Genomic DNA, 12,473 nt, shown 5'->3' with positions numbered 1-12,473 from the left:
AACTTGGGGAGGGGCTGCCTCTGGGCTCCCTGTGAAGTCTCACCCCACTCACTGGAGGGCTGTGGAAAGCCCAGGATCCTGAACCATTACCAGGGGGAGGGGGGAGGGGCTGGGCCTGTGACATGCCCGGAGGCTCTGTGTCCTTGTTCCTGGCCCCCTGTTGCCCACGTGCTCCCCCGTACGCTATACCCACACCGTGTCCCACACCACATCCTGGTCAGCTGTCCCACACCCACTTCGATGGCACACACCTTTGTTCTGAGCTTCCTCGGTGCCCACACAGCCTGTGATGTGGCCTGTTTGCTGAAGTTATCACCCACTCAGGTGTCACCCAGAACCAGGTGGTCACCTTTAGAAGTCACCCTCCCGTTCGGTCATCACACAACCTGTTGCTATCTCCTCGGTGCCTGCTGCGTCCTGTAGCTCATCACATGCACGCACACTCCGTCATGCGGGAGAGGCACTCCACTGCCCGCCCCCAGTTGATGGCACCTGATGTACTCTCTGCTGTGACCGCAAGGCCCACAGCCCAGGCCTTCTAGGGTTAGAGGCACCCCTTCCTCCTGTCCTGCTGGCCCTGGGGTATTCATCATGCTCCGGTGTCCTCTGACCTGCTTCCTCTCTGGCTGGCGCCAGAACGTGTCTGTCCTCACTGATCACAGGCTGACTGCCCACCCCTCAATGGCAAGGTCCCAGCTGGGTCCTCCAATGGCCCGAGGAAGACGGGGTCTCACGTGAATAGCTGGACAAGAGGGCGCCCAGATTTTCTGTTAAAACGCTGCACCAGTTCCTAAAGGGATCCAAAGCACAAACTGGGCATTTTAATGTACTGGGAACTTTTATTTCCTGGTTTTCCATCTCTCAGAACTTAGCGGTGCTGGTCACCGCCCTCCCCAGCGTGGAAGTGACACCAGTGGGTTGGGTTGCAAAGACTTGTTTAGAATGTTTTAGCGTTCTGCTGTTTCTGGCTTTGTCAGGAAAACGTTTCCTGGATTTTTTGTAGTTATGGTATTGGTTTGTTTTTGTTGTGTTGTGTTTTGTTTTTTCAGTTTTATTTTGTGGCTTTGTCATCCAGGCGGCTTCCTGGGAGGCGTATTTCCATCACTTAAAGTTGTGCTAAAATAAATCCCCGGTTCTTTGTAACAACAGCACTTCATGCATTATTCAGTTTCGGAATCGAAGCCAGCGGCATCTGCTGGCCTTGGCGACTGGCTGGGTGGCCTCTGGGTGAAGGCAAGGCCCACAGCTGCTCAGGTTGCTGGGTCGTTACCGCACCCTGCCAGGTCGGTGGGCCACGCCTCGGGGTGCTGCCCTTCCCCACAGGCCTGCAGCCCTCTTCCTGGGGTGAAGGCACGGCTGCCTGCGGCACAGGTTCAACAACGGTAACTCCTCTCGTTCAGCAGAAGGGAGTCAGAACAGCTGCTCCATGGAGCCACTGGGGACACAGACTCCTTCTCTCCTGCTGCTCCCCCGTCCCTAGGCTGTAGCCCTCCTCCACGTGGTCCGCAAGACCAGATCGTCCTCTTCCCAAGCATCAGAATGTTGAAGACGCACACTGTGGATGGATTCCACGTTCTGCCTCCAGTCAGGTGCCATCGGCCAGAGCCTACCATAGCAGCCTACCTACCGCTATGCCCCTGCTTCAGGAGAGGCTGGGGACAGTACCCACCCCACCCCCAGCCCACATCCCGCTAACCACTTCCAGGTACTGTGCCCCAGTGGCTCCCAGCCACCGCACCCGCAGTCCTCCTGTGGGTTCCCTCTGACCTGCTCGGCCTGAACACAGGGATATTGGGTGTGCAGGGAGTCGGTGTCCCCGGGCAGCCCTCAACCCACGTCTGCTGGAAGTTGGGGGACAAATACTGCAGCCTTTGCCCCTCCGGTGGGATACCACTGAGGCATGACCTGCAGAGTTCTCCCCTGGGATTCAGTGGCGCCAGCTCAAGAGCACACCCCCTGCCTCCTTTCTCATCCCCATGTCTCTCTGGGGCTTCCTGGAATCTCTTCCCAATGACACTACTTGCATCCATATCCTTATCTCCAGATCTGCTCCAGGGGGAACCCAGCTTGGGACAGGGGATCAATCAGGACTCCATTGCAGACTTGCTTTTATTTCATTGGTCCCTAAATGATCGGCAGTTGGGTTAATTTGTGTCCATTAGCGTTACTGTGCTGCGGTGAATGTCCCTGCATAGTTCTCATCCTGCGTGTGTGGGTACGATCTCAGGATAAATTCTTAGAAGACAGATCCACACCCCTGGGCACGCTGTTGACTGTGCCTGTTCCTCGGGTGGCTTCAGCTCTCTGCCAATGTATGTTTTACTGTGGCTGTGCTCACGGCACCAGGACAATCCGGGATCTGGATGGTCGCACTTAAATGCTGGTGGCATGCCCCGGGTTGCTCTATGGGCCGCCGTGATATGCTTACCTCATCCCTCTGCACTCAAACATTTAGGTGTTGTCCATTTCCCTGTGAGGACTTCTGCCGTGCATGCTTCCTGAAGGGTCTGTTTTCTTCCTTGAGGACATCATGGACGGAGAAACACTCGGCACACAGCAGGACCGACAGATAGCTCCTTTGTTTTTTTCTATTTTACTTATTTATTTTTAAGTTACATCCAAGTTAGTTAGCATAGAGTGTCATAATGATTTCAGGAGTAGAATCCAGTGATTCATCCCCTGTGTGTCCCCAACAAGTGTCTTCTTTGATGCCCCTTACCCATTTAGCCCATCCCCCACCCACAAGACCTCCAGTAACCCTCAGTTTGTTCTCCGTATTTAAGAGTCTCTTAGGTTTTGTCCCCTTCCCTGTTTTTATATTATTTTTGATTCCTTTCCCTTATGTTCATCTGTTTTGTCTCTCAAAGTCCTCATATGAGTGAAATCATATGATATTTGTCTTTCTCTGACTAATTTCGCTTAACATAATACCCTCCAGTTCCATCTATGTAGTTGCAGATGGCAAGATTTCATTCTTTTTGATTGCCAAGTAATACTCCATTGTATCTATATACCACATCTTATCCATTCATCCATTGATAGACACTTGGGCTCTTTCCATACTTTGACTATTGTTGATAGTGCTGCTATAAACATTGGGGTGCATGTGCTCCTTCGAAACAGCACATCTGTATCCCTTGGATAAATACCTAGTAGTGCCATTGCTGGGTCATAGGGTAGTTCTATTTTTAATTTTTTGAGAAGCCTCTATGCTGTTTTACAGAGTGGCTGCACTAGTTTTGCATCCAGATAGCTCCTTCTTCCCTAAATATTCTATTTTTTAATGTTTATTTATTTTTGAGAGAGAGAGACAGAGTGTGAGTGGGGGGAGAGGCAGAAAGAGAGGGAGACACAGAATCTGAAACAGGCTCCAGGCTCTGAGCTGTCAGCACAGAGCCCGACGTGGGACTCGAACCTATGAATCACGAGATCATGACCTGAGCCGAAGTCGGACGCCCAACCGACTGGGCGGTTGCCACCCAGGCGCCCCTCGAGATACTCGTTTTAAAAGGTTAAGAGGGAGATGTGGTTACCTTCGGCAGAGGGAGGCGGCAGGGCGGGGCTGGAGAAGAAGCTCCCAGGCAGGTATAAGCATCAGTCACATGTCACTTCATCCTTCTGCTGCATCACAGGCGTGCAGCACCGTATTGTGTGTATATCAAGTAAGACACAGCTGTGCACGTTGCAGGAAAACTCCTGAGACACACACAGTCCAAGTGGAGGTCAGCCTGGCTCCGACCCCAACAGGAGGGGACCCTGGGGCGGTCCCTGCTTCCTTCTACCACCAGATGCTGCATGGTACACCAGGCCTGCTTCCCACCTGGGCCTGGAGGGAGGGAGGCCCAGAGTCTTTTGCTGGGTGTCCACCCTGTGGCAGTCCTCTGCACAGGAGCATGCAGCAGAACTGACTTCTGCTTCCTGCAGGCTGAGAACCAGCACCCACCTGTCCCCAGGGCCTGGGGAGGGCCCCTTTGCAATTCTCACTCCACTGGGGACCTCATTCCCCCTTCTTTCTGGAATAGGGCCCTTGTCCACCTTACCCAGTGCAGCCCCCATAGCCATTTTCAGGGTCCCCACACCCTCTCTCCTAGGGAGAGGGCTATCGTTAGAGTCCCCAATTTTATTCACCCAAGGACTCCAAGGTGACATCCTAGTCCCTCTCTTTGTAGAACAGAGCAGAGGAAACCCTCACATCCTCAGCAGGCACCCTCCTACGTAGTGCCGCCATTACAAACTCCAAAGCAGTTGGTATTACGTATACTTCCTTTGAAGACTTTGTAATGCACCGACGGCATGCTGTTAGGTTCATGTATGAAAATTGCAGAAATTAGTAGCCCTGTCGCCAAGTTCCCCAGTTCTACCCAGAGGTCCTGATTGTTACCTACTACACACACACACACACACACACAGACACACAGACACACACAGACACACACACACACATGCAGGAGCATATCAGCCACACTTCTGCTGTGCCTTTAAAAAATTCTTAATATGCTTTGTGGATTGCTCGACAGCATTATGTCAAGAGCTGTTTCTTCATTTCCGTGGCCGCCTACTATTTCGGGGTACAGCCCTGATGTCACCGAACAGCCCCCTATTAGTGGATATTAGGTGGCCTCCGATGCTTCGTTGTTTCTTAGGGCGCTGTCATGAATGTTTTGTCCACATACGTTTCCTCACATGCGTGAGTACATCTTTGGAATCAGTTCTTGGAAATGACGTCCGTCCTCTCACTAACTCTCACGCCAACCCCTCGAGATTAAACATAGATGAGAACACGGAGGCTCAGGAAGCAAAGTGCTCCATGCAAGTGGACACAGGATGTGAACCTGCGATGTTTATTCACACGGTGTGGGTTCTGAGGAGATGAATAGCCCCTTCGAGGCGGTGCCCCCCACTCAAGTTCACCTCTGTCCGGAAGGGAGGGCTCTGGGGCCACTGCAAGGTGGCTGAGAGGGAGGCCGCACAGAGCTGGGCTCTAGGAGAGGCCTCTGGAGGGGTGGGCAGCATGGGCACCAGTGAGGGCAGCAGGGACTCCTGACCCAGGGAAACGGTGGCTCAGTAGCTTGAATTCCCAAAGGTAGTTCTGTGGAGGCAGCAGCGGCGGGGGGCTGAGGCTGGACGGTGATGTAAAATCTGGTGCCCCAAGCCTAGGGAAGCCACGCGGAACCCCGCTAGTCCAGAGACGTCGGCCAGGGCCACAGCCAAGTCTCTGCTCCCTGCCCAGACCTGCCCTGGGACCCCACAACAGCCTCTGCTGCCCTCCTAGCCAGCCCCCCACCCCAGATGTCCAAGTCAGAACTCCTACGTGGCCAGGACTTGGTCCCCCAGGCCTGTCCAGACACTGAGTATCATCTTTGTGCCTGCCAGAAGGTGCACCAGCGTTGTGTGAGGCCACTGATCCTCCCCTAGGCAGCGTTCTCTAACAGCTACATCAAGCCTGGACATGCTACCCTCCTGCTCCCCAGACTTCAGTGGCTCCCCACTCCTCCTCAGACAAATGTTGGCATTTAACGTTCTCCCCTACCTGTCTCCTAACCATCCTTAAATTCCTTAAGTAGGACCATTAATCTGTCCCACCTCAGGACGTTTGCACTTGACTTCTGCTGCCTGGAGCATCTCTTCGTATAAGGTTCCTGCTTCTCACCCGGGCCCCCATGCCCTCTCTTACCCTCTCTCCCCATCTACTCTCTGCCCTACTTTGGCACCTGCTGGCCATGGCCGTTTGGCCCCCAACAATCCCACTCTGGTCAATTCCCCAACAGAGGGCTGGCGGGGGTTCAGAGGGGAGGACGAGGTGGGGGATCTCTGCCGCCTGCTCCCCATTACTTCAAGCCTTTGGCAGAGGCCCCACAGCCACAGCCCCCTGCCTGCCCTGGAGCTCATGGCCCCTGCCCACCCCTCCACCCCAGGGAGGGTGCTGGGCCCTGGTGGGTTGAGAAGCGCACGGCCTCCAGAGCTCCCTGACACATCCATTGACCACTTCGGTTTGTCCTCCAGATCTCTGCTCTGTGTCATCCGCCAGGAGACCTCTTCCCATAGCAAACCCTTGGGGCAGGCCCCAGCACCAAGAGTCTGGGCCCTTGTGCACAGCCTGACTGGTCCCCACAGGACGCCTGGCTGGAAGCTGATCCCATTCTGCAGCAGTAGAAGCTGAGACTCAGGAACCCCTGTGCTCTCAGACTCCAGCCTCTGCAGTTCAGCGCCCACTGGATCGGTCCAGACAGTTGGAGCAAGAGCCCACAGCCAGATGAGGGAGGGAACGTGATACCCAGGACAAAAGTCAGGGCCAGTAGGGGCAGGGAATAGGCACGCAACTGTGTGTGTGTGTGTGTGTGTGTGCGCGTGCGCGCAAGCCTGAGTGTTCTAATTGCCTCTCCGGATATCTGGTTAGGGGACTGTGCAGGTGTCTCTGTGACCTGCCAGAGGTGATATACAGTGTGTGGAGCCAGGGGCTTGGCTAGTCAGAACAGACACAGGGCTTGGAGTTGGAGGGAGGCGCAGAGGCAATCAGGGAGGAGCTAGGGTCTTTGGGAGGTGGGGTGATGCCCCCCACCAACTGGTCAGGGAAGCCCTTCATTGTGTAACAGCTGGTGGGTGCCAGCCAGCCCAGTGACAAGGTGAGTGCGTGAAATGTTGTGTGGTGGGGTCTTCCTTCCCAAGGGTTTCCAGGTGCTTCACCATGTGTGCCTGTGGGTGGGAGGTGCATTCACGTCTATGCGGTCAGTTTAGAGGTGGCCAGTCCAAGAGTCCCTTGCAAGTGCCTCCACCCTCAGAGCAGGCTGCACGGAGACCCAAAGCTTGCCGGCCCTTCCTCTGCTTTGCCTGTGCCGTGTGGAAGGATGGCGGCAAAGCCCCCACCCCCTCAGGCCTGCTTCACCACCTGTGGATGGGGCCCGCCCGGCCGAGGGTCCCCTGCAGCCTCTCCCACAAACTGCCTTGCTGTGGGAGGAACCACAGGACATTAGCGCCTCCTTTCTGGACCTCGGTTTCCTCAGGTTAGACGTGGAGCATGCTGGGTCATGAACGTCTGTGTACAGACCTGGGGTGGGAGGCTTGTGTGTGGTCAATGGGCAGCGGTGGCTGTCCACATCCTGGGCCTGACACTTACCCTCTGACTGGAATGGATCTTGTTGGCACCAGCATCTTCTGCAGGGGCAGCTGATCCCGCAGTGAGTCATTTCTCTTCGTGGCCTCCCAGGGCTTCGGGAACTCTGCGTTGGGGGCCGTCAGCCAAGAGAACCTGCAGTGGGGCACCTGGCATCTTTAGGTGACCGGCAGCCATCAGCCACATGAATAGCTCTTGGTCATCTGGACCTTTCTGCTTGCCAGGTGGCGTTCTAAGCGCTTTATCAACATTAACCCACATGTCAATTCACAACCGTGCTATGAGGCAAGTCTGGTTGCCAACACTTTGTAGATGAGGAAATGAGGCAGGGAGAGGTCAAGTGACTTGCCCAAGGTCACACAGCTAGGAAGCCCTCCAGAGTTGCTGCATTTTTTTCCCCCAGGACCCTACACAAAACATTTAGTAACTGCTGCTGGCTGAGGCCCCAGAGCTGCCCAGTCTGGGGGTCTCTGCTGCTTTCTGAGTGCCCTGGGGGTTTTACAAACCAGTCCCCACCCCAGTCTGATCCCATCACATGTTTGGTAGGGGGAGGTGTTCATGAACATGCTCCTCAGGTGGTTCCTGTGAGGCCACTGGCCCAGAGGCAAGCAGCTGGCTATGGCTCTGGGATAGAGGCCGTCAGCTCAGATTGAGATGGGGGTGGAGAAGGTGAAACCCAGACTGTCACAGAGCTGCACAGGGAGCTCCCTGGGGATGAAAAACCCCACCCCAGGCCCAGGCCATGGAATGTGCTAGGGGGTGAACTGAGGGGAGGCGGGACTTTGCCCTAGTGGTGGGGAGGTCTTGTACCTGTACGGAAACTTTCTGGCAAAATTTTCCCGGATCTTGGTGCTCCTCTTCTTATGTTGGGGGTACTTCTTGGGGTCCTTCAACCTCATCATGGAAGGGGGTTAAACTCTAGCACACCCTTCAGCCATGGCTGGAAGGCAAGAGGAGGCATCTCAGAGCCAGAGAGGTGGTGGGAGGAGCCGTTCTGGACCCAGACCAGGCACACGGTATCCCCTGAGGACTGCAGAGGGGACAGAAGTTGGGGGCCCTGCCAGCCTCATGGGGTTGAATGAAGGCCGGGTCATGCTGGCCTGTCACTGATGCCCGGCCTCACCACACTGCACCTGTTATGAACACTCTCACGTGTGTGTGTGTGTGTGCACGCAGCTTTGTGTACCTGCACCTGGGTTGGTTCTCAACCAAACAGCCCATCCCGAGCCCCAGCAACCATGAATCTGTTCTCATGTCTATACCGATGGGATTTCACAAGCGTACCAATGGAATTACCCAGTAGGCATCTTTGGGAGCCTGGCTTCTTTCTCGCAGCATCACTCCCTTGGGAATTCTCCCAGTGGGTGGGAGAATCAGTGGGTGGTTCTTTTTTTCAGTGCTGAGCAGTGTTGGTTTTATTTATTTTATTCATTTATTTTTTAAAATTTGTTTCAGTTTATTTATTTTTTGTGGGAGGTAGAGATAGTGAACAGGGGACTGGCAGAGAGAGAGAAAGAGAGAGAATCCCAAGCAGGTTCCATGTTGTCAGCGCAGAGCCCAACACGGGCTGAAACGCACAAACTGTGAGATCATGACCTGAACTGAAATCAAGAGTCAGATGCTCAACCTACTGAGCCGCCCAGGCACCCCAGGGGTATCAGTTGTAACAGGAACTTCCAAACAGCCTTCCAGAACGGCTGCACCGTTTCTGGTACTCACCAGCCGTGTACGAGGGACTGTCCTTTTAAGACACCCGGTGCACATGCAGGTAGGTCAAGGCTGAGAAACGCAAAGGTTAAGGCCTGACCACTACTGTTTCCTTTGCCTTCGAATCGCCCGACCCTTGCCCACCACTGTCTGTGCTAATATATCTTCACCGTGGCCAGAACAGCCATCGGGTCATGAACATGTGAGCTTAGAGCTTGTGATAGAGCCAGCCCCCCGCAATCCTTGGCTCCAGATTTGGTCCCTCGAGCGGACGGGTGAAGCCGCGGTGGGGCGCTGGCTCCTGGTGTGGAAAGACGCCCAGAAGCAGGGCTGGCTGACGAGCTAGTGTCAGGCCGGGACTTGGAGCAGGGCACCCTCAGCAGCCCCCCACACCCGCCCTGCTCCCACCTCTGCAGGGAGGTCGTGTCTGCCACTCTGTCTGAGAGCGGTTCTCTGGCTGCACACGCGTCCCAGGCACACACACAAGTCACGTGAGCCCCAGGAGGCTTCTGCCTTCAGAAGCAGCCTTGGTGGGGGGGGGGGGGGGGGGAGGGGGACAGCGACATAGGGGGAGTTGCAGACAAATGTCCTGGCTCCCTCTCCCCTCGGTGGGGACAGCTCCGCCGGCCAAAGGACCCAGTGGGACTGGGCTGGGTTGCCCACCGTGGTGACCACACACTATGTCTCCTTCCGGCCCCTCCTCACTTCCGGCCCCCTGCTTGTGCCTCCTGTGAGCTGCTCCCAAAGTACCTGCACTCGCGGGCTTGTCCCAGGGTCTGCGCTGGAGAACTCAAAGCAACAGGCCTCTTCCCCACAAACTCCGGAAATGTCTGCACTCACAAACCCATGTTGGGAAGGTGAAAAGTAACTAGCCATCCACCTAGCTTTGTGTCTCCACGCACACACATGCACAGGCACACGCGCATGAACGCAGGGCCCGTGTGGCCGCCGTGTGGCTTCCCTCCCTCATACCACTCTGCTGCCTCGTCCTCCCCGTGCCCCAGGCTGACCTGTGGGCTCTCTTCCCTTTCTATTCACCACAGCTACACCCCACCCATGGTAAAATACCTAGTGAAATCTGGAGGGATGCCAAGGGAGAACACAGTGCTTTTCCCAAGTCTGGGGTTCTGGGGTCCCCAGGAGGCCAGTGAACCTCGGGCAAGGCTGTTCCAGTGGGGACTCGGTGAAATGGGCCACGCTGCCCCTACTGCTCCCCTCGCCTCTGGGGCTATGAGGGCTTCTGGAAACCCTCACTGTGGGCAGAGGGTGTCCTTGCCTTGGGCAAGGGGTGGGAGTTGGCTGTGGTGCTGTCTGCTCCAGTGTTATGGCACACTGACCCCAGGGTCCTCGACAGGAGCTGAATGGCCTCACTGGACACAGACACTCCTAGTCCAAGGCCAAGCCCACCTATCTGTGAGCCCAGAACACCCTGCTCACCTCCCCGGCTGGCCCGGTCTCTGATTCTGGAAGATCAGTGTTCCAAGAGGGCCTTTGCCTGGCCCAGAAATGTCAGCAGCAGCCCTGCTTGCGACCTGTCCCCTCAATCCTACCCAAAGGTCTTCCTGACCCTGAGCAGGGGGCCTTTTCCACTGACTTGCCCACCTGGCAAAGAGCTTTGCTTGAGGTGGGGTCCCTTTCATAGTCCTGGCCCTACAGCCCTTTACTGTCAGCCATACTTGGGCAGGTCACTAACTCCTGGCTATGGCTTTTGGCCCTCCTCCTCCTGAGAAACCAGATGAGGGATGGTGCCTGTGTCATGGTGGGAAGCCCAGGCTCTGGGCTTAACGAAGTGTCTGCTAAGCTCTATGCTTGACCTGATGGAGAACAGAATACGATCACCCCTGTTTTTCAGGTAAAGACACCAAAGCCCTGAAAGGTTAAATGTTTGCCTATGTTGCTCCCCACTGGGTGAGCAGGGGAAGAGGTGGGGTCCAGAAACCCATCGGGACTTCACAGCCTCAGACAGTCCTGAATGGGGCTAGAAGAGGTGACCGCACCAACAACGGACCCGAGGAAGAAGCCCTACCACAGGAACCTAGGAGTCTGGAGGAGGCGGGGGAAGGGACACCCCTCACACCCGCCCCGTACCTACCTGCAGACTCCCTAAGCCATGCGTGTGACCCTGCAAACTGACGGGGTTGAATCTACCTCCCTCGGGGGCAGGGTGGCCCCTGCAGAGCCCAGGGTGGGACTCTGACATCATGGCCTTCTGTCACAGGCACTGTCTCACTGCGGCTTCCCAAGCTGACCCGGAACTGTCCTTCCCAGCTGCCCAGACTGCCTCCCCAAGTTCTGGCAGTGATGGTCGGGGCTTAGGTCAGGGCTCCCTGGCATTGCCCCTACCCAGGTGTGAGAGAGATGCTGTGCCCCTTCAACCCCCAAGACTGGTCCCAGAGCATGGAGGCAGGGCCCTGGCAATAGCACTCTCTTGGTTCAGCAACGTAAAGAAACACAGGCCTTGGTGCACGGAGCCTCCAGCTGGAAATGAGTGGGCGATTGAACTGTTCAAGCTACAGGCTACTCACGGGCTGACTTACGTGATGCCAGAAGGGCGGAAGCTGGCCATGGTCCTGGCTTCCATGCTACCCCAGGAACACTGGCCCTAGTGCCCCAATAGGCCAGGCCCATAGGCTCATTGTGACATCAGAAGCCCTTGAAGTCACAATCAGTGACACCCCCAGCTGCTGAACTATGTGGTTCACAATCTGGCCTGAAGCCCCTCGGGCCCAGGGAATGGCTGTAGAGACAGCAGTGACGGCCTGCTGGCCTTTCTGCTCCCAGCACCCTGGGTGGTGCATGCATGTGAACATATTCTACAGCAGAGATCTCTTCCATGCAGGTTCTGGGAACAGAAGAGATACCCCAGAAATAGCTGAAACCTCACTTCCATTGCAAATCTCTTTCCTGGCCAACTCTGACCTGAGCTCTACCCACAGCCCAGGAATCACGGGATGAGGGTTTGAGCCCAGGGCAGTGTGAGAGTTTAGGGCATGGGCCCTGAAGGTCAACTCTCTGTCTCCCAGTCTGGGCCACTGGCTTCTATGTGGCCTCAGGCAAGCATGTCAGTCTCTCTGTGCCTCAGTGTCCCAGACTACATCTGTGTTTGGAAAAAAATCTCTCTGGCAGGAGTGTGGAGAACAAAGTGAATGGGACCAGGAGTGAGTGTGGGTAGACCAGGTGACCAGCAAAGGCAGTAATGCAGATGAGAGGAGGCGGTGCCTTGGGATGAGGTGGTGATGGAGATGGAGGGAAGGGGGTGGGTTTGACAGATGTCCAGGAGACAGAGTTAACACAGAGCGGTGGTAGAGCCTGTGGGAGGGTCAATGAGGATTCTGGGTTTCTTTTACTATCATTAGACGGGACTGGACTAAGCCTTGGAGGGAGACTGTGGGTTTCGCCTCGGTCTGGTTGAGTTTGAGATGCCTTTGAGGCATCCCTCCACTCAGGCACATCGTAGATCTGGGTCTGAGGTCCAGAGGGGTGAGGTCTGGACCTAAAGTGAGTTTGGGTGTTGTTGACGTATCAGTGCTAATCGAAGATCATCATCCAGAGACGGTGTGGAAGGAGAAAAGAGCAGTGAACTGAGTTAAGATACTCCAATATTTAACGATCAAGTGAGTATTTAGTGCCTGCGACCCAGCCAGAGGCACAAAGA

General features: G+C 55.6%; 1 protein-coding gene across 4 annotated transcripts; it reads right to left on the bottom strand.

Moving 5' to 3' along the window:
* Positions 1-4,809: 4,809 nt before the first annotated feature.
* CA2H3orf22 (chromosome A2 C3orf22 homolog) lies at positions 4,810-11,440 on the bottom strand. Of its 4 annotated transcripts, none has more exons than XM_047849344.1 (4): positions 10,911-10,941; positions 7,922-8,051; positions 7,115-7,246; positions 4,810-5,153 (listed from the first exon to the last, which is right to left on the bottom strand). In XM_047849344.1, exons 2-4 carry the CDS (start codon positions 8,011-8,013, stop codon positions 4,982-4,984), a joined length of 396 nt encoding a protein of 131 aa, XP_047705300.1. In that variant the 5' UTR covers positions 8,014-8,051; positions 10,911-10,941; the 3' UTR covers positions 4,810-4,981. The 4 variants fall into 4 exon arrangements, with proteins under 4 accessions (XP_047705300.1, XP_047705298.1, XP_047705299.1 ...); XM_047849342.1 differs by lacking the exon at positions 10,911-10,941 and adding an exon at positions 11,356-11,440 and having other exon boundaries at positions 4,811-5,153; XM_047849343.1 differs by lacking the exon at positions 10,911-10,941 and adding an exon at positions 11,344-11,411 and having other exon boundaries at positions 4,811-5,153.
* Between the last annotated feature and the right edge of the window lie 1,033 nt (positions 11,441-12,473).

The sequence above is a fragment of the Prionailurus viverrinus genome, chromosome A2, assembly GCF_022837055.1.
Source record: "Prionailurus viverrinus isolate Anna chromosome A2, UM_Priviv_1.0, whole genome shotgun sequence".
Lineage (NCBI taxonomy): Eukaryota > Metazoa > Chordata > Mammalia > Carnivora > Felidae > Prionailurus > Prionailurus viverrinus.
Note: the sequence above shows the minus strand (reverse complement) of the source record. Positions and strands in the feature narration are given on the sequence as shown.